At 41.4% G+C, this 26,667-nt stretch overlaps 1 protein-coding gene across 3 annotated transcripts in view; it reads right to left on the reverse strand.

The window, feature by feature from the left end:
- Nucleotides 1-64: 64 nt before the first annotated feature.
- The window catches only part of aff4 (AF4/FMR2 family, member 4), a 34,611-nt gene continuing 8,008 nt past the window's right edge, over nucleotides 65-26,667 (reverse strand). The window contains exons 1-21 of one of the 3 annotated variants that reach the window (XM_037118737.1): nucleotides 24,142-24,380; nucleotides 19,366-19,495; nucleotides 15,270-16,055; nucleotides 14,882-14,920; nucleotides 14,645-14,731; nucleotides 14,212-14,239; nucleotides 13,420-13,483; nucleotides 13,101-13,193; nucleotides 11,810-11,954; nucleotides 10,867-11,620; nucleotides 10,606-10,757; nucleotides 9,943-10,028; nucleotides 9,006-9,240; nucleotides 7,997-8,094; nucleotides 7,537-7,600; nucleotides 5,831-5,967; nucleotides 5,515-5,586; nucleotides 5,277-5,370; nucleotides 5,140-5,183; nucleotides 4,588-4,805; nucleotides 65-3,950 (exon numbers count right to left, since the gene is read on the reverse strand). In XM_037118737.1, the coding sequence (XP_036974632.1) occupies nucleotides 3,823-3,950; nucleotides 4,588-4,805; nucleotides 5,140-5,183; nucleotides 5,277-5,370; nucleotides 5,515-5,586; nucleotides 5,831-5,967; nucleotides 7,537-7,600; nucleotides 7,997-8,094; nucleotides 9,006-9,240; nucleotides 9,943-10,028; nucleotides 10,606-10,757; nucleotides 10,867-11,620; nucleotides 11,810-11,954; nucleotides 13,101-13,193; nucleotides 13,420-13,483; nucleotides 14,212-14,239; nucleotides 14,645-14,731; nucleotides 14,882-14,920; nucleotides 15,270-16,055; nucleotides 19,366-19,495; nucleotides 24,142-24,158 (3,471 nt within the window). In that variant the 5' untranslated portion in view covers nucleotides 24,159-24,380 and the 3' untranslated portion in view covers nucleotides 65-3,822. Of the gene's footprint in view, nucleotides 3,951-4,587; nucleotides 4,806-5,139; nucleotides 5,184-5,276; nucleotides 5,371-5,514; nucleotides 5,587-5,830; nucleotides 5,968-7,536; nucleotides 7,601-7,996; nucleotides 8,095-9,005; nucleotides 9,241-9,942; nucleotides 10,029-10,605; nucleotides 10,758-10,866; nucleotides 11,621-11,809; nucleotides 11,955-13,100; nucleotides 13,194-13,419; nucleotides 13,484-14,211; nucleotides 14,240-14,644; nucleotides 14,732-14,881; nucleotides 14,921-15,269; nucleotides 16,056-19,365; nucleotides 19,498-24,141; nucleotides 24,381-26,667 lie in introns of those variants that run through there. The other 2 variants (XM_037118738.1, XM_037118739.1) reach the window with 2 other exon arrangements.

Genomic DNA, 26,667 nt, shown 5'->3' on the forward strand with positions numbered 1-26,667 from the left:
AAACACATTTTGAGACACGAGATGCGTGATTCAACCTGCTGATATAAGAATAAGTAACACTCCATTAAACATATCCATATATATTTTATTCTCAATACGGCAAAATACAAAGAATATTCAGGACAGACTCTCATTAGTCACAATTAATACTCACTTCACAAGAATGCTTTTAAATTACATAAACTAAGTTTGAAGATCAAACTCAATGAGTACCTTTAATCATATTGCATCCATCATATATAGTATCTCTATCATCAGTTCTCTTAAAACTAATCCAATTTAGACTATTGTACATAGTGTATGCTGCTGGTCTCACTCCAGAGACGACTTTTAGAAAAAAGGTGTTATACAACATACTGTATAAACTGCTACAACTGTTTTGACCTGTAGAGAAATACCTCTGTTTCAAAAGACATGTTGGACCAATTGTTCAAAAGGGACAAATAGTAAATACATCTCTCTCATGAGGACGAAAACAGACGTGGTTTTACACAACAGACTGTACACACCATCCATCCATTCATCCCATGAGATCAACAATATACATTTCATGAAAAGTACACGCCTCCATATCAAATACAGAGAAGACAAAATATTCGCACTTGGATCTAGAGACATTAATGATTATTTGGCGACCATGATACTGAGAGACAGTGTAGCAGAAGACAAAGAATACGAGCACGGTAAGAAAAAAAAGAGAGACTGAGAAATCAATCTGATATACAGTGTTAAGAGACGGTGATGTCGTCCGTAACAACTTGGAAGAAGAACACAAAAGCCCACAGAGGAAAAAAAAAAATGTGCATAAAGTATCTCACAAAATGTATTTACAGCATTTTTTAATTTCAATAAAAATGTCAACCTGTAGTAGAAATTCACCCTTAAAGAAATGTTATATTTACAATTTATACATTTGTATTTAAATAGAAACATGCAAGTGTTAACATCTTCCTACTGAATGTCAAAAAAAACTCATCTTACCCTGGATTCTTTCAAGTTAGAATTAATATTAATCACTACTTACAATGAAATCTCATCATGAACAACCCCAACACATTTACAGCTTCCTATTTCATAAAATGGTACTCCTTAAAATGGCAAAAATAGAAAAAAATATTAAGCAAAGGGGCAGAAAAATAAATAAGTGTGAGTAGCAAACTGTTAAAAATTATTCTAATGCTAAATTTTGTACATTTTGACTACAAGATAGTGTAGGGAACACAAGGCGCGGACCTGTACTTACAAAGTGTACCAGTGTATGAAGACATTAACTGGGCTGGCAAAACCCACAGAGGAATTCCTATGAGAAAAGTGGCCTCCAGCTTTAAGTACAAAATGGCTCATGCCATCTGTGTTTGGTTATAAAAACAGATCTATTTACATATATATACTAAACCAGTACACAAAAATTGCAAAAAGCTAAAGGCATCGGACGCTTGAGTTCAACAGGTTTCTCACTGAGGCGGAAAGAAAAGAGTGGGGGAACAAAATCCCAAGCCTAAAAAAATTAAATCTTTTCCACAGAGACAGATATTTTAATTTTTTGTAAAAATCCTGCATAGATTAAAATAATACCTCCTCTGACTTTTCTCTTCTTCAAGTGCAAGAGGAAATAACAGTATCCCCTCCCACGATAAAGGCCAGGGAGCCAGTGAAGGAAAGAAGAGACCAAACACAACAAAAAAAGGTAAAACCTGGGCCAAACAGTAAATCTGCAGGTTTGTGTTCTCTTGAGATGAAAAACAAAAAGTGTAAGATGAGGTTTGATTCTTGAAAAAAACATTAAAAAGTACCATAAAGTTACAGACGATCACAGGTCTTAAACTTTATGGTAATTTCTCTTTACAACAAACCAAAGAATACTTGTTCTATGAACACTGTTTGGACCAGGCTTTAATATTTCCAGCATGTTTTAGTCAGAAATGGGCTGAGAAAAAAAAAAAAAAAAAGAAAGAAATGCACACAAGAAGAGGCCAGCCTTCATGTCAGTGACGATTAACAAACACACAGTCAGCTGACATCTTGAGTGTTGTGTGTAACGTCTTCATTCAACACCACCTTCACCTCCACCTTCATTCCCCTGGATGACAACCAGTCCTTTAAATAACCTACAGAAATGTTCACATCTGGACAGCCGACACTCTCCTTCACCTGCCTGCTGATCCACGCTGTGATGCCTTTCTTATCTACCACCTGTGATTAAGATTTTGAAATTTAAATAGGAACAATTACACATACAAATACTCTGCATCTTATAACCCTTGTTCAACCCTGTTTTACAAGTATGCATTTGAAAAGTTATACTTCTGCTTGGCCAGGAGATGAAAAAAGAAAAACAACTGCTTGGTATATAAATAAAATCTATATTGGCTGTTATATTTTTGAAATATATAAATCATAGATCTAAAACTCTTTGTTCTATAAATTCAACACTGCTAATAACTCTGAAAAAAAAACATCCTTCCTTTCAAGATGAATTTGCGTTAGTTGCGCCAAATTAGTGGTCACTCAGGCCCAGTTTTTATTATGAACTGCTAATGTGAGTAACTGCATTGTGTACGTGGAAATGATTTAAATACTTAAGACACTCCCTGCTGTTCCTTAGAAAAATACACACTGAGCAAACAAAAGGGATCAAACATGAATAACACTGTGTGGAAGTGACTCACCCTCGAGGACATTTCTCAATGAACAATGTAGCTACGAGCGTAAAAACATTTCAGGAAGAGATTTGTACTCCGGAGCTAAAAAAAGACAGCAAATCTCTTAGAGAGAACATTGACATGATCAATTTTATTAAGGCCAAGTGTCTAAAAGCTCCTGCTAGCGCCCTCTGGAGGCCGTGATGCTCCTTACATCAAACCAGACCAACTAGCAGGGCCACAAGAAGTTCATGATTGAGGGAAATTAAATTACGCTGATCGATAAAGACAACATTTATAAATACGTGTGAGTCAGAAGTATTAATCTGCTGTGCACAGTAGCCCTTCTACAGGCCTGAACATCTCGTGGGCTCGCTCCGAGATTAACCCTTAACAACAAGAAACTTTGAAGGAAATCATGTAAGGTATCGTAATTTGTGCCCAACAATCTTTGATCCAAAATAACTGGCATAAAAACACAACGGTCACCAGCTTCCATCAACTACAAAGTGTTTAAAAATGCAATGAATGAGTTAAAGCAACAAAAAAAAAGGAGGAGGAGAAAACAAAACCCATGTGTTCAGATATGACGGGTGGCTGTTTGTTTTCCTGGAGCTCACATACAAGGCACAAAAATGATAAAGAGAAACCTTCATTTTAAAGCACCTTTGGTGTTCATGGGAGGTACTTTGGTGAAACAAAGTCAAATAAAAAGTTAAAAGCCAAAGTAGCCTAAAAACCAAACCCCATTTTTAAGCAGATTCATAACACGCTTCCATGCCGAATAGATAAAAACATGGCCTTCAAAGATTTTAGTAAGAATGCCGATCCATGAAGCGTGGCGTGAGCTCTTTTTGTTCCTGTGCTGCTGTTTGGATGCTTCTCCCTGTGATGATGCCGTCGAAGGTGTGAGATGCTAAATTGCTCAGTGTTTTTGGCAAGCTGGTGTAGGAAATGGACACAGTGTTGGAGATATGTCTGAAAAGTTCATCACGTGTGGAGGAGGACCGTGTGTGTGTGTGTGTGTGTGTGCATACAGTACGTTATCGTATGTGTGTGTGTCTGTCTGTGTGAGCATGCTTTTGTGTCCTTGAGCACATGATGCTGAACACACAAGGCTGAGGGGTGTGTGTGTGTGTGTGTGTGTGTGTGTGAGCAGCGTGCAGGAAGCCAGTCCTTGCTAGGGAATAAGCTTTGCGTCCAGGCGCAGCCAGTGGAGGCCCTGCCGCGTGTAACGCACCAGTTCTGTCATGCTGCTGGTGTTGAAGATCAGAGGACCCATCACTTTGTCCAACTCCAGGAAGAAGTCTGAGGAAGAAAAACACACAATGTCAGTTTGAAAGCCGGTTACTCTTATCAAAACGTATCATCAAGTTCTGCTTCCACAAAAAACAACGCATCTGTGGAGTTTGCAGAACTACAATTATCTTTATTGTCTTTAAATCAGATCTGTTTTCTTTCAAAATCATTCACCTGTTCAGTCTACAAATGTCAAAGAGGCTGTTCACATTTGGCCTGATCTGATCACAAGCAGACAGCTTTAGGTCTGTCAACTGCAGAAAGCTCCTCACTAAGTTTTTCATATTGCAACATGAGCATTTTCTAAAGGGAGTCTGGGGACTTTCTCCACAGAAGCCCACACTGGTTACTGTATGCTGTATTTGTGATGCAAGCAACTAAAGTCTTGACTCAATGTTCAGACTTAGTTCAGAACTAGCATTAATTCTAATTGTGAAAGTGTGGCCGTGCAACAAGCTGCAACACAGCTCAGCAACACAGACCAAAAAAATCTCATAATCAGTGAAGAAAAGCAAAAGGCAATGGTACACTATGAAATGCAGGTGTAACATCTTGCTTCAGCAGTATCTTCAGATCATAAACTAAACGGCTGGAGTGACTCACTAACTGTCTTACTAACAATGTTTAAAGCGTTTCAGTAGTTTACCCTTCTGCTCCTTGGATAGCTGCTCAGCCTGGTCCCAGACCTCAGTGGCGTACAGGAAGTTGGAGGTGACCTGGACGTAGCTGGCAGCCATCTGGTGGATCCGCTGAGGGATGGTCACAGACGAGCTGGCGCTGCTGCTGCTGCTGACTGATGAGTAGCCGCCGGCCGTGCCCGGTGACAGCTTGGGCGACACCGGAGAGGGCATACCCGCTGCCTTGCTGCGAGAGGAAACAGAAAGGACCAGATTCAGTCATGAGACAGAGAGAGAGCTGCTAAGTGGTTTAGAAGCAATGTGGTAAATGTATGAGTTATTGATAGAAGTCAAACAAACACCTGAGACCACACGACGTATAAAAATACTGAAAACAATCATTAACAGCAGTGTTGTGTAATGTGAGTGCTGCCCAGTATGTTTCCTCACAACAAGAGGTAAGAACAGGTGAAAGAACAGCACGTCAACTAGTGCTGATATTATAAAAGAACAACAGTACAGAGAAGGAAGTTCACATGTCTTATATCATTTTAATGTCTGAAAAGCAAAAGAAAACTTACTTTCCCATTCCAGGAGAGGGAGCCTGGGTGTTACTCAGTGAGTTCTGCCAAAGAAAACAAGAGGAGGAACATCATGCACTCAGTCGAGATGCAGGTGAAACATTCACAGAAAAGCTTTAAGCTGCTAGGAAACAAACCTTTAAGTGTTCTGTGAGTGTTTTGGAGTATTTCAGTGCGCTCTCTTTCCTCAGCTTGAATACCCGCAGGTAGAGGAGGGACTGGCATCGTAGGCTGGAGGGAGAAAGGGGTTAGTATTGATCCAAAACCAGAGATATGTGTAAATACATTCCTTAATCAAATAGCCTTCATCTCAATGTACTCGATATCCTGGCTACAGGGCAGGACAACACCTAAGATCTCAGTTAGCATACTTACCAAAGCACGGCTAGCCTCTTGTCTGCCGATGTAGCATCTGGAGCCATGTAGCTTTTTAACTTCATAGTGTATCTGAGCACACAGACAGAAGACATTTTGTTTAGTTTGGAGCATTTAGAAGTCATCGTAGAATCGGTTCATTTGGAGATTTGGGTTTGCGATGCTAGTAGAAGCTAATGTAGCCTTGAGATTTGGAGCAGACAGACGAGACTTCTGCCCTCAGACACATGAACAACAACACTATGATGTGTGAAATCAGCTGAGTTTATGTTGCAGATGTGTCACACTGGTGATGGTATTTAACTTTGTTCCTTACTTGATAAGCTCCACCGTTTCAGCATACATTGGGAAGGGAGACTTTGCTTCTTGGGCGCTCTTCTCCAGAGCATTACCACATTCAACAAACGACACGACCGCGTCCAGGTAGTAAACCGCCTTCTCAAACCGGTCCAACTGTAACAGAGGGAACAAGGCAGAGCATTTTTAAAAACCAATATGTACGAGTGTAACATTGCATTTCTTTCCCAAACTGCCACAGCAACAGAGGGCTAAATGCTGTTTCATGATGTTTAATTTGATGTGACCTGGTTACATAACCAACATGGTTTGACCTGGTGTGGGTTATATAACCTTTTCTCATCAAGTAACAGCAGCAACAGTTCAACACACAGCGAGCAGTTTCTGCTGCTGCTGGAATAACAAAAACAAGATGTAGTTTTGTGTCGGATCATGAAAGTTGTCTTCACTGTTAAACAAACACTGATCTGATGTGACTCAGTCAGATATGTTCACAGACGAGGTTGTTAATTTAATAATTCTACTTTAAGACACATCTGGTGTTTTCGAGGGATGTTGGTGACCAAATTAAAAGCACCTTCATCTTGTGGTGTCACAAAATCATGATAATCCCAAAACCTGTGATATTAAAACTTGAACTATTCATATTTTGTTAGTAACACACATGGCAATATCTGAATATCTGAATAATCTCTATCCATCTTCTGTTTAGGAGTTCGTCTGGTAGCTTTTTCACGTCCATCACTGAGAAGCAATGGTTATTTTTATACACACTCATTTTTTACAGTTATGGTTACAGACTCCTCAGTTTCATTGACTTGTACTTTCTTTTTTTAGACAGATTTGATTGCTAGCATTAAAAAAAAACAACAATATTCTCAAGATACCACTTTAATAAACGTTATTGTGAACTCATTTGGCCTTGAATATCATGTGGTGAAAATCTGATTTCATGGGCTTAGAGTCTAAGTTAGAACTCTGTTGGAATCATTTGGGATGACACAAGTAGGAACCTCAACTACATATATAACAAAGATTTAGTGTTTTTTTTTTTACCATGCTATTGTAGAAATTGTAAAATATATTTTAACTCAGTTCTGTATGTGCATAAATAAATGTTTCTGCCTAATTCTCAGCAACAGTTTGTGTTATTGGTTTGTCTAAATTTGTCAAGTTGTAAAGAGAAATGGTGGATGAAAGTTAACATCGGATTACTAATGAGAAACTTTTACCAACGTCATATATTGTATTGTTTCCTTTGCTCTTCCCTGTCGAGTTAACTTCCCGACTCAGGGAGTGAGTGGAGCACGTGAATGCAGCATAACTTTATGTTCATTTTTTCTGTTTTGTTGTCATTTTGCAGCGACAAAACTAAATTAAAAGCATTTTGAGTGGAAATAACAAGCTCCATGTGATAACTGACACCAGAGCTGCAGATACATTCAGTCCTGTTGATCCTTCAGTGAAAAAAAGCACCGTTTCTGTTTCTTTGTCTTTTGGATTTCATGCTCGAAAGCCTGCAGATCACAGAGACTGGAAACTTCAAAAGGTTAATTTCCAAGTCAGTGTGGTGATACGAAACTGAAACTGGTGTTCTGATAGAGCGATCAGCCTCATGCAAAATCCCACCAGGATGTTGTTTTACTCTCATCTCACTTCTTTGCATGCAGCAACTGACACCAGCATCTCAATTTCATGCAAATACCCCCAGGCGCTCGCTCTTACCAGTGCATCTGCATTGTGTTTGAGTTTCTTGGCCTCTTGTAAGTAGTGATCTGCTGAATGGACCCTGAAACACAATTATTAACATCATTAATAATTGTTAACTTTTCTGAGACACCAAAAACATTTCAAGCTTCTACACTCATTTCCCCCCAGAGAATGTTTTACATTTACTTTCCTAACATCCCTATTCTTCTATTAAATCAAACCCTGAAACAAAAGATATAAAAATGAAAAGTAAGACTGTTGTTTCTTCACCTCAGCATGAAAAGGACACAGACTCCCAGCAGAGCAGCTTTTAAAATGGAAATTTACGTCATCTCTCCTGCACGCAGGCTTGTCTATTCACGACCTCCCCAACCTCCTACAGCTTTATGCATCAAAGGCAACCCTAGATCCCCACAGCCGGTCTTTCTGCATACCCTGCTGAGGGGTTATCCACAGTGGAAAGAGTTTCTCTTACCTGTCCTCAAACACCAGCTTGGATCTCTGAGACTTGGAGCCGTCCGTGGAGAGCGGAGGAACGGCCAGCTGGTTATCGCAGCCCTTTGAGGATTTCTCCTGCGGAGACAGCAAGCGAGAGGGAATAAAGTTTCAGAGAAAAAAGGGGCCTGGTGTTTGAAGTGGAGGATAAAACAGAGAAGAGGGTGAGACTGAGGGAGACTGGAGGCAGAAATGTGTCCATGGATATACAGACCGGAATAAATACCTGACTCATTAGTGACGTGAATCGAGATTAAAAACAAGCATAACCCCTACGGAACAATTACATATACAGACGTCCTTTTCAAGGATAAAATCCAAGCACTCTCAAGGTACCTAAATCAAACATTTCTAAAGTCTGGAAGCCTTTATTAAGATTTTTGATTTGAGTACATTTGAACGCAACCATATTCCATCATATTAATAATTTAGGAGTGTCACAATTCTCCCAATCAAAACAGGTTGATTTTATCCTGGTGTGTTTCAGCAGGCTGAGATCAGACAGGTTCAAACTGAAGATCCCAGACTAACAACAAAAACACACCTCCCTTCATTGATTCAGTCATAAACAGCATGCAACAGAAACACACTATGGACAGGTTTGAGACACCAAACAGAGTGAACCATCTTCTCTAGTAAATTAATGAAGGATCTTTGTTTTCAGTTATGATCTGCTTTTTCGTCTACACGTGAGCCATCTTCTCATCAATAAAGGATCTCTGAATCATGGTGCTGACAGAGTAAAATCTTGACACCCCTGTTAACACCTGCATGAATTACACATGACATTAAAATCCACAAGGCTTTGTTGGTTCTGCTGTTGACCCGTGTTTCCCTCTTCATGCTTGCTTTGTTATCTCAATTCCCCGAGGGTAAACTTGGCACAGTTGGCAAACATGATGAAAGATTGCACTCGCACGTCACAGCACCAGAGAGCCGCCAGGTATTCAGACTCCAAATGCCCTGCCGATAAAGTTACTCACACCCACCTTGCCATCGCGTGTGCTGCGTCCCTTGTCCTCTCCTTTTCTGTGTTTGGAGGTGGAGTTGCCCTTGGTGCTGTGGCTTCCCTCCTTCCCACTTCCTGTCCCGCTGGACAGTGAGGTGGAGGACTGGCTGACCGTCCTCTTCCGACTCGGATGCTCTGCTTTGGGCGTCCGCTGGAGGCCTGACATGGAGGGAGAGGGGACTGGCTCCTCTTTCTTCTCCAAAGACCTCTTAGACCTGGTGAAAATAATCATTGTAAAACATTGAGGCTACAGCTTACAATTATTATCTAAAGTAATCCATCAGTCAATTAATTATTCCAGCTTCTCAAACTCAAAGGTGATGTCTTTAAATGTCCCAACAAAATTCTAAAAACCCAAAGATATTTAGTCTATGAAACAAAACAGTGGAAATGGGGAAATCTACATATACAAGAGGCTGAAAAATTCAATTTCTACCATTTTTACATGTAAAACGACTTCAACCAGTTATCAGTTATCAAAATAGACGTTAATTGTTGCAGCTCGGTCTATAAAAAACACACTGTATCATTCTTTAAACACTTAATTGGAGCAGTTTTGTGGCAGCAGTGCACTCTGCATCACAAAATAATAACGCTCCAAGATTAAATATTAACATTGAAGGTATTTTAAAAACATGCAGCAGTGTCTTTTGAACAGAGGTGAACAGGTGCAGCTTGAAGAAGCTGCAGTCTTATAAACACGTGACTGTGCTTTTACACTCTCAGTTTATGATGTTCGTTAGAGTTGGGAGGGTTTCTTTTATGAACTGTGAGAACAGAGATAAAGACATCTGGCAAGCTTTGTTTTGCTTGTAACAAAACGAAGTACTACTGTTGCACCAAGTGTGCCAAGAGTTCCCGCTGTGCCGAGGCTTCAACTGTGAGTGACATCTGGGAGGAGAAGGTGGAATACTCACTCTTTACTGCTGTTTTTATGATGTGATAGAGACTTCTCCTCCAGCTTGCATCTCTTGCTGTCTGGCTTGGTGCCTTCTTCGTCGTTCTAAAGATAAACAGATCAGAACAAATTTAAACCAAAGACACGTCAAATGATTTTATTAGTGTGCAGAGATGAATCTGTCGCAACATGACACAAAAAATTTGCAACCAAGCACTTGAACTTTTACAAGGTAAGGTACAACCCTCTGCCAAAGCTTAATGGTTGTCCAAGTTGATGGATATCACTTCAGATTGTTTGTCTCTTTTGTGGTAGTTTCACAGCTATGATTAAAAAAATTGCACAATCACCTAATGGTGGTTGTTCCAGTTTTGGATCTCTACCAAGAAATGAATCAATTGTTCTTTGGCCCAGAGGCAATTTCTTGTTTCAATGAAAATCTGTTTGGAAGCTGGAAGAGACCTGGTCTCCCGGTGGAAGGCGATGACAGTAAAAACAAAAAAGCTCCAAAGAAATCACCATACTGCAAACATAACCCTCTACCTTTTGTTTTTTTTTGGTAAGGTGGGTGCTATTTTTCGTTCCTTGTACTATTCTTAAAGTAAAAAATAAATGTGAGGAAAATGTTTTTGACAGGACTGAAATCAAAACAGCAGATAACAGACAGGAATCTGTCCCATACCTTGTGTTTCCTCTTGGCCTTACTAGAACTCTTCTCAGAGCTCTGCTTGCTGAAGTCTTTGCTGTCCCTGTCGAGAGAGTCGTCCCTCTCCACTTTTATCTCGACAGGATCCTTGTAGGTCCGCCCTGGGATCCTCGACAGCAAGCTGAGATCTATAGGAAATGGGAAGGGAAGGGTTTGATTTGATCCAAAGTAAGGAAAAGCTTGAGTTTACACTCCACAGCTACACAAGTGAGAGTAGAAGAGTCAGCTTCCACGAACCTATCTTCACTAGTAAAACCTGCTGCTGAGGCGGCCTCGCGGGGTAACGCTCCTCAGGGTCGCTGAGTGGAGACAGCAGCTCTTTCTCTTCCATTGGAGAGAACACACACACAGGGGTCCTGATGCTCTCGGTGTACTTGGGCGTCTGCGACGAGGACGGGATGCTGTCATTCCCCTCAGAGTCCGACGACGATGAGTCCGTATCAACAAACTCCCGGGACTTCTGGGAAGTCTTGGTGGGCGCCTTGGCCTTGCGTTTATCTGCGGTGGTGGTGACAGCGGCCGCGGTCGGCCTCGGAGAGGATTTCGGCTCTTTTTTTATGCTTGGTTTTCGGGAACCCTTGGTAGGAGCTTTGGGCCGAGAAGGAGGGTTCTCCGGAGCCGGCTCGCTCTCCACTCTCAGACCCCCCTTGGGTTCCTCCACCACTGGAGGCTTCTCAGACTTTTTAGGCTGTTTTTTACCCACACTCCTTCGTGGGTTCGTGCCCCCCTCGCTCTGGGCGGGGGACTTTTGCCGGCCACGGCCACCCTCTGCGCCCTTTTGTGCTGCCCTTAGGTCCCTGCTTGGGGTGGGTGCTGTTGAGTCTTTTGATCCCCCTCCCTGGCTTCCATAGCCTCGCCCTGAGCTGTTGTCTCTGCCCTCTTTCTTGCACTTTGTCGGAACATTGTTGTCCACCGGAGAGGCTGGTGAGAACTGTTTGGCCTTCTTGAACCAGTTGTCCAGCTGCCATTTGTTGGCCACAGGTTGTTCAGGCTGCAGGTGAGCAGGAGTCGACACAGAAATGTTACAAATTATCTTACTGGGCAAAATTATTAGCAGAACAAATAATCAATATCTTGTATTAAACTAAATCCTAAATTAAGGGTAGATCTCAGAGTTGAGAACACTAATGTTTGATAAATCACCACTGAGTACATCTATGAACAAATGAACTGTTATTACTTCAGGGGAGGCAGGTCGTGGGTGCTCGTTGGCTTCGCTGTCTGTCGTGCTGCTTTCGCTTTCGCTGTCCGAGCCCGAGCTGCTCTCTGAGCCGCTGTGGCTGCTCGAGTCGTCCCGCGACTGCTCCGCTCCTTCACTGTTATTGCTGTTAAAGAACAGAGTCAGGCGACAGTATAGTGAGTGCAGAACATACACTTAGGTACATGTTTAACATGCAGAATGCATCATGTCTTGTACACTTCCGACTCCCTGGACAACAGACGGAAACAGGTTCTAAGCTCAGGATTATTTCTAATCTTTACATTTAGCTCATGTCTTTTTCAAACTGATCTGTACTTCATTTGTGACTTTTACATTTTACAGCTGTTTTTTCCAGAACTGAGAATTTGTAGCCCGCTGCAGTACTTGTCACTGATAACTCTCACTGTTGGCCTTGAGAAAGGTTTGGATGTCATGTGTGCAAAGGTTGACGCTCCCCTGCAGGATCCCACACAGCTCTGCACTGAGGCCCTGATGAACCAGCGACCGCAGTGATAACGACCAGCAGCTGACAAAAAACTGAACCCAGTACCATCTTTAAAGTTCTCAAGTTTTTATACATTTCTGGACTTTCTGCCCTAATAGAGAACATTAACATTTCCCTACATTTTTAGTTTGACTAGAAAATGCAACATCAGATGACTTTTTAAGAGACAATCAAACAAATTCCCTCTAATATTATTCAGTCCAGTAACTGTTAACTGTGCCACTAAGGTGATGATTCCCTCCGCCAAGCAAGAAAACTACTGAACGGATTTCCACAAAACTTGGATGGAGGATGAGTCTCAGTCCAGAACAGACTGCATTACCTTTTGTTACGGTTCCAGTTTTTCACTTTAAACATTTTCTTTAATTTGTTATGGAACAGTGCAGGGATCTTGATAAGAAAAAAAATCAGGAGTATTTAGGTGGTTGGTATTTATGATGTGGATTTAAATATGCTTTACTGTTACTTGGCTTGAATTAATTAAGTGGACTGCTGGGCCTTGGCAGAGGTGCTGCTCTAATTCACTTTTAATTTCTGAAGCTGTCGTTGGATTAAACCACCGCTGACGAAACATAATATAAAATACAGAATCAACGCGTTTATGACCAACATACTGTAACAAAAGGCCCTTGAATAAAATCGAAGCCTTTCCAAAACCACCACTGCATGAAGAATGTAGTTGCAGTCAACATCCCCCCACACAACAAAAACTCTGTATCCTACTTTGGCAGATGACATTAACAGCTGTCTGTTGTGTTGCTTTACCTTGCTGATGTGTTCCTTGAGGCATTCTTGGCAGAGTCCTGTTCTCCATCACTGTCCTCACTGCTGCTCAGCTTCAGGTCATCTTCCAGCATACTGAGACACAGGAATGAAATTAAATCTCTGGATTTTATTACGGCAGTGTAATTGCTGCTGCTTGGGGCTTGCTGGCTCTGCATTTACTGAGGCCATAGAAGCATGTCTGGTTTCTTTAGGTTTCTTAACTCAACATAAATACGTGTTCCAGTAGACTGCTCTCTCTCTGTTACCAGGAAATTACAAACTTTTGATGAGAAAAGAGAGAAAAGGATGAAGCACTTACGTTGGTGGGTCATCGCAAGCTTTGGGCTGGTGGCTGCTGGAGCTTTTGGAAGAACTGCCTCGTTCTAAAACACAAGTCAGTCCTGTCACTGTACTTAAACAGACTTTTCAGGTATCTGTACTTTAATGAGCGCTTACGTTTCTGACAACTTTTTACTTTTACTCCCTACATTTCAACACAAAAATCTGTCATTTCCAAAATAGGCTTGTTACTTTAGTTTTAATGGAACCGAGGGGAGTTAATGATTTGTATTTTTGGTCATCGCACGCCGCCTTCCCAAAAATCACAAGACTGATGTCAGCCAATCAGTGCACATCATGCATGGCAGACGCTCCGAGACAGAAACAGACAGAGGAAAGGCGTCTTAGCGTCTCTGTTCTGCAAAGACACTGCAGACCTTTGCCATTATCTCTTTATTCTCTCAGTGTGTTTCTGCTCGGGACGCTCTACCAAATCCAAAATGATCATATTTGACGTCCTGAGAATGAGACTCAGCTATTAAATACCTTTCTGGTGCGTTTATGAACAGCTCGGACGAATCTTGCTGATCCTAACTCCAAGTTTAATAGTCTTTGAATTATATTAACGTGACGTGAAGTTCAGTTAGCTTTGAACAGGATGGGCTGCTAGAGATGACCTTCAGAGGGATTCTCATTACGTTTATACACTGAGAACATTTCAGTGCCTGTACTTTGCCACCCCTGGCATATAGTATATAAAAAAATGATCAGAAACATATGAATACATAAGTGTTTTGTAAAGATTTAAAAAGAAAATGTATGTAATACTCACTGTGTCCACTTGGAAAAGGGTGAGAGTCCTAAAAGGTTAAAAAGAAAAAAAAAAAAAAAAAGAGTAATAAATATGCTGTATCTGACTATTCAGCGAACAAGTCAACACATACATAAATGAATGAATTAAATAGAACTTATTCCTCCTTCATCTTTGGGCTGTTTATACTTACATGCAAGCACTAAGTGAAATAAACACAGAAACTGGCTGTAAAGCACTTCTACTCCCATCAGATTAAATATTCATCAGTAATAAGTGCCATCACACATCGCAGTTCCAATTAGACTTTCACCAAACAAGTTTTCCCCTGATTGGTTGTGTGCGTGCGTTATGTAATGTCTGAACCATACAAAAGTCATAAACAACTAATTAGGCCTAATTAATTCATCACGACACATAATCATTTGAACAACCGACACAGGGTGGCGCTGACCTTCGTGGGGAATGGAAACTTGGATGGCTCAGTTTTGCAGGGGGTGTGGATGGCTGTCAGCGGAGGGGGCCACGTCTGAGTCATTTCCTGAAAGACGGAGAAGAAAAAACACGGGGAAGGAATGCTCAGCTCAGTTGTACAGGTGTGAGTAATGCTACATGCTCTTTCATTGACTCGCGGCAGTCGTCTGAAAAGGTTGAACTGTCGGTTTTAAGTAAAACATAATGAGACACATACCTTCAGGATCTCATCAACACAGTTGGCGTCACCGGATCCCTACGAACAGAAACATCAAGTTCAGCACATGTTCACAAACAACACGATGTAGCAGGTGAGCGTCCATTTTCAGTAGCGTGAGTCAGTCTACAGGCATTTTATGAGACCTCGGAGCTCAGTGAGACCAAGAGTAACACGCTGTGAGGTAATTTATTCCAGTTATTACATCATTATGAATATATGCTTCAGACATAAACACAGCTCTGCCATCGATGTAGTCGAGGTTTTCTGCATGCAACACTCAGATCTTAAGATTTATATCTTTAGAGACACATGTACACAGTCCACCCGTTCTGTGTTCACAAGCTGCAGGGTTCAAAATAAGTTAGAAATAGAAAGCCAGTCTTACCTCTACGGGCTGTGAAGGGATCTTGAGTTTGGAAAGTGAGGCCTTGCTGTTGGACTTCATCTCTCCCATGGTGCTGCTGTGTGACTGTCCACTGTAGCTTTCTGCTTGTGAGCTCTTGGGTTCTGCCGTTTCCTGGCCGTCCATAGGCCGCACATACGCTGTGGGCTTCTGCTGCATGGAGCCGGGTTTGGACATGAGAGATGGTGGAAAGGCCTGACTCGAGTGCTGTCCACTGGGGAAGGAGGTGTGAACCCGTGAGGGCGAGTCCCAGTTGGCCTCTCTGTCTCGTGGGGACTTGGAGCGGTAGCGCTCCTTGCTGTGATGCTGCTCCGCAGACAAGGAGCTCCGCAGGTGGCTGTTGCTGCTGGAGGAACTCAGGGAGCCCTTGGCCGGACTCGATGTGTGTGACTTTGAATGATCTGACCCTCCACTGTGTTTACTTGACTTCTTTTCCCGCACCTCCCCTCCGTGTCTTTGGCTACTGCTGCTGCTGCCGCTACTGCCGCCGTTGCCCCTCTGGCTGCTAAGTCCTGAACGTTTCTGGGACTGGGATGAAGATCCACCTGCCGCGGGGCCGACAGGAGTCCACTTACTGCTCTGGCTGCTGCTACCGACGCCGCGCTGGTCCCCGCTAAACAAAGGTGGGCCCGATTTCTCCTCAGAGGAAGACGAGCTGTTAGAGGGTTTTCCGCTGAGCTTTGGAAGGTCACCGATCGGCTCTTTCATCTCGTCGTAATTGCCCAGCATGCTCTGAATACGGCTGGACAGTTTATCTTCTTTGCTGGACTGAAGAGAGAAGCAGAGAATGGGGGAAAGAGGAGGTGAGGGAGAGGACAGTGTGATGAAGAAAAAAAAAGACAGGCATAGAGAAGAAAATAAATGAGAGAAATGAACAGAGGGAAAGCAGAGAGGAGAGAAGAGGGGGCAGAGAACACAGTCATTATGGGCACAAGTTCAACACGGGGGTTAATTGCTTTCCATCAAAAAAAAACAAAAAATAAAATGGAGAGAAAATGCTTCATTTCTACAAAGAAAGGCTTAAAAATCTGACAAAAGAAACAAATGACTCTTAGTCCCATGTGCCAATAATTGACTGGACATTGATAAAATAATCAGTCGGACATAGAGAGAGGAGTAATCAGCCAATCACGCAGTTAGATTGTTCAAACTCAGGTCCAGATCAGCCCACACCCATCTGTGCAGGCAGATAAGAGTCTACCCATAGTTACAACACAGAGGTTAATCAATCACTTTCAGGCCAAAGATTCCAGCAGACCTGCCTGCAATCAGCCCGCGACAGCCGTCTGTACAGAATATCCCGTTTCACACGTGGCCTCAGACCTTTATGTTGTCCGACAGCTTCACACAGAGGGGGAGGAAACACAAGCAGGAAATGTTGACTAGCTTGGTCATAACATGCACACCACTAGCTCCTGCTAGCACGGCCGAGTGCACACGTGTGTAGTTGTGTAGCCTCACCACATTTTTCTTAATGAAGAGTTGGTTTCACTTTGTTGTACGAGCATAAATGAAGTGCTTTATTATGATTACGTTAGAGCTCCAGGTCGCCCTCTAGTTTTGACAATACCAGTAGTTAATATGTGTGTTTCAGAAGGCCGATGTTATGACTCGACACACATACCGTCGGCCGATGTTTAAAACAGGAGAAAGTTCCTGAGGTAAATTGGAAACAGCTGAATGATTCCACAGTTTGTTCAACAAACTCAGTGTTTACAGACTGTGATTGCAGCGCATTTGTAAGTTGGCAGAATGAAAACAAGAAAGTTGTACTGTACTGTAAATATTGTATTATAGTAACATAATACTAACATGGTGCCGTTTTATATCCCTGTCAAGAATTTTTGCCAGAGCCCTTCGTACACAGAACCTCTCCCAGGAACCCGTTCAAGAACTCAGCAAGAGGAACCTTCATTAAGTTTTAGTTTCTCCCCGATCCTGAGAACTTTCCTCTCCGACATCACTTCAAACATTTGCTTTCAACAACAGTAAATTACAAGGACCATAACACTGACTGCTGGCTCGTCCAGCTTTCCTCTGGTAACTTTTCACATGCAAAAATGACAAAGTTAACCATCAGTTTTTAATCTGATAACTGTTTAATTTGCCTAATCTTCTAATCTGGCCGATGGAAAGTTGGGTGAAGTTTTGCAGTTCACAAATTCTTTTTGAAGCGTCACAGTTGCAGCATTCTCCTGAACAACTGAACTAGTCAGGGACTTAAAAACATAAAAAAACAACTGGAAACAAACCCACAAAAAATGTTATTTACACTCTTTAAAGCTGAAATCTTCACTGTAGCTTCTTAGCTTGAAGAGCCAGCACGCACCCTGTATAAAGCGAGTGCACGAGCTCGACTGCACAAATCTCCAGTTGTTTTTCCAGTTCTAAAATTAATCCCCATATACTTCCACTGTTTAGGAGAATGCTGCAGTGCTGTGTTGCTGTGAAGCTCCTGAAATGTTTTGTGGATTACAAAACTTCACTTGACTTTCCATCAACAAGAGGATGTGCAGATAGTGACTGAATTCTCATTATGGGGTGAATGTATCCTTTAATAATAACATTCAATAGATCTTTGATGAAAAAAATGCACATATATACATACAATGTGCATGTTCTGTCAACAGAGTGTCATATCATAGTATTTGACTAAGAAAAAAACAACCAACATTACTGGGCTCTAATTTTCATCAGATAACCTTGTGCTCTTCATTCTGTGCAGCTGAGTTACAAGTGCCTGAACTCTGCACCATAAAAATGTTACTGCCTTGCTGGTCTACATCTGGGAGGCCACAGCTGCAGCTGCATGCACACATGGCCTTTAATGCAGAACACAGTAAACTTGCACTTACTGGAGCATGACAGAGCGAGAGGAAAAAGTCGTACTGAAGCTTACGTAAGGCTCAGAGAAGCAAGAGATGGAGAGATAGTGTAGAAAGGCCAGTGCCTTAAACAGCGGGCCTTTTCCTAACATGCGGTGTACTACAGCACAGCAGCATCCAGAGGAAAATATATGCATAATAAAATGATCTGCTGCCCATGTTTTGTTTTTTACTTTGCAAAGGGTCAAGGACTTTTTCGTCCTTCAAAGTCAGCTTTCACTTTGTTGTGGCCGAAAACACACAGCGCCTGCACTCATCACTCACCTCTGGTAGCCTTTCAATTCCCAACCTGTCAGGACACATTCCACGCTGCGTCTCTGATGGTTAGCTCTCTCGCTAAGGAGAGGAGCCATTTACCTCTACTCAAATCTGGTTAGCGGCAAAGATTAGACCTGTGCGGAGAACTCAAATCCTCTTTACAATTACACTGACCAGGGCAGGAGCTGGCTGGCCTACATGTGCCTGAGCAGGAGGAGCAGGAGGAGGAGGAGGAGGAGGAAGACGAGGCTGGCGAGTTCTTATGTTTACCTTCTTCAGCAGCACTACAGAACAGCTTACCAAAGCCATCATTCCAACGACCTCTTTTGTATTGTGTGCAGTGTTAGTCAAGAGCTGACTATCTGACAATGAACCATTATTTAATTTTGCTTTTAAAACCTGATGATAAAAAATGATTCACATAACCACATGCTGTTTCGGCACACAGATCGGCCAATTACATCTTGAAATTTATGTGAGATCATGTGAGGACTGTCGTCGTCAGTGGAGCTTGTTCAGACTTGTCACATAAAACAGCTCCCGCATGGGTATTAACGCACATCTCAGGCTCGGCCCATTTAGCTTTCATCTCACAAACTGTAAACAAACCCAGACTGCAGGATCCTGAAGGTCACTGTGTGAAGGAACAACACGCAACTCCTTCTTCTTCATTAATAAAGCAGGAACAAAATGTACTCTCAAGCATGAATCAAATATAGGATTTTCTTGACAACAACTCAGGAAAAACTAATCGACTTACAGCTAAACGGAAGAAAGGCTTTCAAAAATGTCCCAAGAAAAATGTGCTGACTGAACTGCATTGAAATGAATCTCCGTGTAGTATGTGCACTTCTCGCTTCCTGTCAGTCACAAATTCCTCTTAACTGACTCATAAATTACACGTGAAAAACTAAATGTGAGGCAAAGACATTTACCACTTTGTAGGGCTCAGGAAAGAGAGGGGAATTCGCTGGAAAGGCCTCTCCTCCTCCCTGCTGGATTTCTTGATTTCTCCTTTCTCGTTCTTTCATTCGGAGCACATTCCGGTCCTCACGGTTCATGTTGCTGATAAACACAAACAGAACGACAACAAGTCAACATAAAAGCACGCTGAGGAGGGACAATAAAGACACTTCTTATCTCATGGTGGTACCAGGGAAAGAAGGAGCGTTATGAAAGTGAGACGCACATGAAAGAAACACCTGTGGACTCATTTCTGCTATGATTTCTTGGTTTGTAAATGACTACCAGCTGGTTCAACTCTTCACAACAAGCTCATGCAGTCAGGCTGGCATCATCTACATTGACTCACAATATTTTTGGTGAACCACAAGTTGAACTATCATTATTAAAACCCCACACATCATAATAAGAGGGGAGCAGCACAGGGATGACTTGTGGAGAAAGTAGTCCCTAATAGGCTAAGGCCAGTCTAGACAACATGCAGCAGCCTCCTTCTACTGCAAATAATCTCCTCTTACAGATGGTCAAGATTAATGTGTACACCAGCTGAAACTAGTAATGGTCATTTTTAATGTTGTCCTACACAGAGAGGTTTGCATACATAAATGTGTTTTTAACTAACCAATTATATCGATAAGAAAGAAAAAAACTGTGTTTTGTAAAAGAGTTGCAATCGATGACATCATTTTCTAGATTAATCATTTGTTCTATGTAAGTGACAAAATGTCTATTCCAGTGTGAGGTACTGTCTCTACATGGCTTCAGTTTAATATGATGGAACCAAAACTGAGAAAAGCATGACATGGCCATTTCTTTCTGCACTTTTGTTAATAAAAGTGACAAACAATTAATCTATGATCAAAATATTTGGCTATACGATCAACCAAACTCTGGCTCATTGAGCAACAAAACAAAGCTAATTAATAAATTCATACTCCAACAAAAGGGGACCAGCAAATCACCACAGTACCTGCTAACTGCTGCTAACTGCTGCTAACTGCTTTCTGTTCATACATCCATGACTGCAGTTGCTGTTAGCTTGTTAGCTCAGTTAGCTGAGTTGTTGTTTTCAGTGTTGGCACAGGAGCTTTGGACCACCAGCTGCATGCTTCACACAGTATATAAATGTCTTTGACAGTTATCCTTATTCTGTTGATAATTTTAAGTAATTTCTGAATGTTTTAAACTACATTTTTTACATATTGCACCTTACGTTTTATTACACTTATATATGTACTTTATTGTAATAAGTTATACTCCACTGAATTTTTAAATCTTATTTTCATAAAAGCCTTCTGGGGACAGGTGTTGCAAATCAGCATCTGATGTAAACACCATGATACTTGCATCAGACCAATATCTATTTTTATCTTCTTACCAAATAAACATATACACAAATAATTTTTCTGTCAATCAACAATTTGATTGGTAGAATAATCCTTGCAACTCTATTTGGGCGTGGACATAAAGCATATACCCACCACCACATGAGAAGGATTTGAAAGCCTTCTCAGAAACCTCAAAAAGCAGACTGTAATTAGGATTAAATAATAACCTGCTGCAATAACGATATAGCTTGAAGCTATATTCACATGTCGCTGCCCTCGCTGTACTTCAGATCATAAAGTGCGCAGTGCAAACATAAAAGGAAGGAGCAATCTGAGGACAGAGACCTTGCAAGTGGTTGTGCAGATTCACATCAGGGACAAACAGCACCAACTGAATGGACATGTGATAAAAACCTCTAAGGCAGTTAAAGCAATACTCCAGCTTCTCATATTTATTAGGAACAAGTAGCCTAACAAAGTGTGGCCTCTGTCTGTCTTTTAAACTTGAAACAAGCCAGGCGTGTCGCCTCCTGGTTTAAGACGACAGCTCTGCCAGTGACAACAATGATTTTAAGGCTGTTGACAGAGTGTGATTAGGCAGCAGCAGCCAAACAGCCTCCTCCGAGATCATAACACAACATACAAGAGTGTTTCTAGTCTTTACTACGCAAGACCGAAAAGAGTAAAGTGATTTCAGAGCTACAAACAACATTACACATTTAAGACTACTAAAGTCTCTGCTCTTACATCAATCACTTACTGATGTTATCAACTACGTCTCTCTTTCCAGCCTTGGGCAAAACAGTACCAAGTTTTTTTTTACCACCTATCAGAAACTCTAAACAGTCATATCCCAACCAAACTTGACAACGTTTCTGCCTGTTTTACATCATCAAACAACACCTAACTGTGAGTCATCACTATAGCAAGGCTACATTACCGCGAGCTTTAGGAGGAGAGCAAGGTCACAACCAGTGTGAGCCGCTTGACACATGCCATTAACACCAGTTTTATCAGCAGCAGTGTAAAGAAAAGGACATCGTTTAGGCTATTCATCAACCAAACACCCATCGACGCTGCGCTCTCGTCACCTCTGGACTTTATATGACACACAGCTAAGAACCAATTGTCGAACCTAAACAACAGATTCTGTAAGAGTTAAAATGCACAACAACACACTAGCTACAACCGACCACTGTCTCCTGGAGTGACCTCAGTTTACAGCAGCCACATAATAAATTCTGCTTGATGTTAGTCATTTTGCCTTCTCTACCACCAAGCTGACAAGCTCCAACTATCATTCAAACGTCTTTCATGCTATAAATGTTACCTGTGGTTCACGAAAGCCCCAGTTTCATGTCCTGGAATTAAAACTCATTGGTTTGTCTGGTAATTTTTAGAGATGTACTAAGGGTGCACATTTAGTACACTGGTGCAGCTTTAACATGTAAATGAGCCTGTCAGTGTCAGTTTTAGAGCAGGGCTGAATGTATGAATGGGGCACAGTTAGCATAGTGCTAAGTGGTCGAATGCCCCAGGCACTGGATCCTTTGTAAACACTGCTCATGTCCATTCTGCACAACTAATTGACCTGATCTGTTGCTTTTTAGGAGGTGAACAGGGGGTTACACCCGGTCATCATGAGGCACAGCAGCACTAAAATGATCATAAAACAGGAGGCTGTTACTGGTGTCAATGATACTAGAGCAGAAATGTTTGTTTGTGCCTTTCCAACATCAGAATAACAATTAACAAAATCCTCTGTCGTTCCTGTTTTGATCAAAAGCCAAACAAAGGCGTCTCTGTTAAATTATAACTCCAGTTCTCTTTATGGATGAAAATAAAGTGTTTTTGGCTTTGAATTAATGAGCCCATGGTGTACCTGAAAGAACATATTAAAGAATGTGAAAACGTGTCTTCACTGTATGAATCTGTAAATATCTATGTAGGCTCATGAACAAAGATAACTGGTTGTGTAAACTACCGACGCTGTCAGTTGGCAGCACGACACAGACGCCAAGAGAAGCGTCAGTATTCATGAAGTACATTTTTGTTGCTTTGTTGATTAACAGATTAATCTGTGTAAAGAATTCAACCAGTTCAAAAAGCATTAACAGACACTCAGTGCTGGGCATAGCAGTGACAGACTGGAGCCCTGCAAAGGTTTGTTTTTTTTAAATATCATTCAGTTTATCCAGTAAAGTCTTTTGGTTTAACTCCTGATGTAGCCCACTCTGATACTGTGCCAAATATAGATCATGTAGGTGCATTGCTAATTTAAAAAATAAAGCCACAAACTAAAGTTTTCCAAATAATGAAATGTGGGGATGAACTTTATCAGAATCACTGATAAAAAAAAACATAGTTACTGTTATTATAGTTACTGGTTGATGAAAACTTCATCGGCGGCTCTCCACGTGTCAACACACACTGTTTACAATACGGTGGACAGAGTGTGGCTTTACAAAAGACAGTGACGGGGACAGAAACATGTGGTCGCTGCTCCAAAATAATCTTGTGCTGCTGCTGCTGCTACTACTACAGCACGGTGGAAGGGATATCCCCAAACACAGTCATCAGCTAATGCTACATACTGCACAGCATCTCCAACTTACTTTCAAGTTGAATACCAACTTTTCTAACCAAGTATCGGGGGATTTCCTTTACCAAGTGGGGCCTCATATTGTTTATTTCTCTTCTGAGGACAGTGACACAAAGACTTGGGCTCTATATGTGTAAGACATGATTCAATAACCTGCGGCAATCTGAAAAACCACCAAGTAAAGCCATATCACAATATCGGCTTGGTTGGGGCAGCCATCAGTAAAAGCAAACCTTGATTTCACTAATTCCAAGAGCAAATGTCAGAGGCAAAAATCATAAATGAGCCTTTATTCTGAGCCTGAATCCACAGCTGAAGCCTGAAGAAGCAATCAGCCAACACAGTCAGGTAGGCGATGGATATTCAAAACAAAGGAATGGAAACAAGCCAAAGCAAATGACTTCTTCCACAACGTGAGTTTAAATGGCGCTGATTACCATCAAAGTGTAACGGACAGCTATGTTTATTGTAATCATTCAACAGTGTGCCAGACTGAAAAGGTCAAAGTCTGCAGAGTTGAAAAAACAGCTCGTTCTGTACCCAAATTAATCAGCTCATCTGTCTCCGTCTCACTCGCAGCATAACAGCCAGGTCATGACTTTAACATGATCATAGGAAAAAAAGGGAAGAGCTGATGGTCATCTAAGTAACATGAAGTCAGGACTGGGCTTCTGTCACAGACATTATATTGTCATATAAGGCCATCCAAAAACATCTAGACTGGCATGTATGACACAGTGAACATTAATGAAGTGCTTTCTTCTTCCCAGACACCGAGAGAAATAAGTTAAGCAGCCAGCTAGCCGAACATTTCTTACCCTGACTGAGAGGCCATGGCCCCAACCACTGAAACATTGGAAGGAGGAGGGAGGAGGGTTCACAGGATCTCCCAGGGATTCAGAAGTGTTCTCGTCATGACTTGTCAGCCTAAAATTTCTACGCCAACCTCCTCCAGTGAAGACCACCTGGCCCCCCGTTATCTCCTCAATGTATCTGTGGACATCCAGCTGGAAGAGTGTAACTACAGTTTCTTTACTCGACTCGAAGGTACAGTGTATTTCCTTGGAGCGGAGACAAATCTGACTTAGGGAGGGGAGGTGACTGCTCTCTCTCGGGAGATACCACGTTGGCGAGCAGCGGGGGTGGTCACACGCTGGGTGAAGTCTAAGAGAGCCGCAGCTTTTTGTGCAGCGTTTGAGGTTAAAGCATGTGTGCCAAACAAGCGAGGTGATAAGTGGCAGAGGCGGATAAGTATGAGGGCGAGTGCGTCAGGTGTGTAAATGTTAAGAGGGAGCGTGAGAGAGAAAATTGGGAGATTTGGCACCTCTCCGCTTCACGAGAGTGCCAGACAGTTCTGGTGGTTCCTCTTGCCTTAAACGGAGCTGTGGGCCAATTTTAATCTTCAGCTTTTAGGGAAAATGGCCACGAGAGGAGAAGAAGAATCTCTTAATTTGGGACTGACTGTTCTGACTGAGGGCTGGTATGAAACTGAATACTGGAAATAAAAATGACTGAATCAATATTTGAAACTTGAAATTTGAAATGTTGAAGACTCAATACATGTCAATTCAAAAAAACTGAAACTGTTCCAACTCAAATTTTTCACAGTAAATTTATCTTTAAATAAAGTTCTGGAGTTTTATGCCCCAGTGTTGTGTAGATTTTGACCAGTTGTATTGAATATTCATATTTTTACTTTACTATTTTAAACGGATATACTTTAGCAATAAAAATGAAAATATTACTCTTTAATCAAGTATCTGCAAGAAAGGACACTGAAAACGTTAATAACAACATAATGTGCAATTTTATTTAAAATATGGTGCCCACTATAACTTATTCAGTACTGTTAATTTATAATAATTTACAAACCTCTTTTACAATATAAAAAGGTCAAACATTACCATTTATTATCTCAACATCATCGTAAATACCATCTTTTATATTTTAGTTTAGCCAAGCTATTTTCCTATATCTTTATTGGTTTTCGATTTGGCACCAATATCAGCATTAATTTATTTTATGTTTATTATTTGTCCTTACAGTTTTTTAACGTATCTAATAATCGTCCAGTCCACTAACTGTCTATTGCTACTTTAATCTCAGTAAATGATGTGTTAAAACATGCACATTGCTCAGTACAACAAGACATAGTGATGATGAGGCATTTGTGAAGACTGCCAAAACACTGTAATACATCTATGTCTGAAAAAATTCATCTGATTGATTATTGCCGGAGGTGTTAAATGGATTTAGAGAGAAAAGAGGCAAGGAAAAGTGCTGAGGCAGTTTATAACAACTTCAAACTTAAAAATTAAAAAAATTAAATCAAAAGATAATGAAATAACAGGCAGAGGATATATAAGATTAATTAATTAATAAAAACAGCCTCTCAGGCCAGTTAGGGAGTCGATCTACAGAGACATGAACAGCGACGAGGGAGCGGCGAGAGGTGAAGAAAAGCTCACCTCTCTCCGAGAATGGAACGCTCCAGCTCGTCCCATAAAAGGAGATGTTATTTTACACCACAGGACCTCTCCTCCATGTGATGTCACTGCCCTGAACATGGCCCAGCCAATCAGAGCCAGTCGTTCCATCAACAACCTCCCTCCCTCCACTATGCCCCGAGCACAGGGCAAAGCACCAGCGCGAGCTGTTAAAGAGACATCGCACAGTTTCCGGCTGCACCAACCAGGGAGATGTTTTCATCAGCCCAACACGATGATGACACGGGCTGGCAAATGTGTAATCATCACATGTTGCTGGGACAGTTAACTACAACAATAACTGGCAACATCATGTCATTTCATATCAAGTAGCTCTCTACAGGATTCAGATCTGGGTCTGTCTCCCTGACACACTACAGATAACATCACAGAGATCCTTCATGTTCCCTTCGGCATTTTTCAGATTACGTTACAAGATAGTTAAGCACATTTTGAAGTTAAATATGATATGTGCTGGATTAAAGGATCAACAGAGGCTTTGTGGCTGTACTTGAATATAACAACATTGTTAAGTGATGTTGAATAATGACTAAAAGACAGAGACGTGATGAAAGAATCATAACTGCACGTGTCCTGTATACTAATGATTTGGGACTAATTACTGTCACACACTTTTTAATGGACTTTAAAAAAAAAAAGAAAAAAAAAAGCCAAAGTGGGTTACAAACACAGCGGTTTTAACAACTTTTAACCTTATTATCAGGAAAAATACTCCACCAACGTGCACACATGTTCCCATATGAAGTGCCCACAATAAATACACAGCTTGGCTACAGATGAGTTATAAGATTGCTTTCTGTGCAGCTCACAATCTGTAGACAGAATCAGAAATAAAGA

This window comes from Acanthopagrus latus, chromosome 13 (assembly GCF_904848185.1).
Source record: "Acanthopagrus latus isolate v.2019 chromosome 13, fAcaLat1.1, whole genome shotgun sequence".
Lineage (NCBI taxonomy): Eukaryota > Metazoa > Chordata > Actinopteri > Spariformes > Sparidae > Acanthopagrus > Acanthopagrus latus.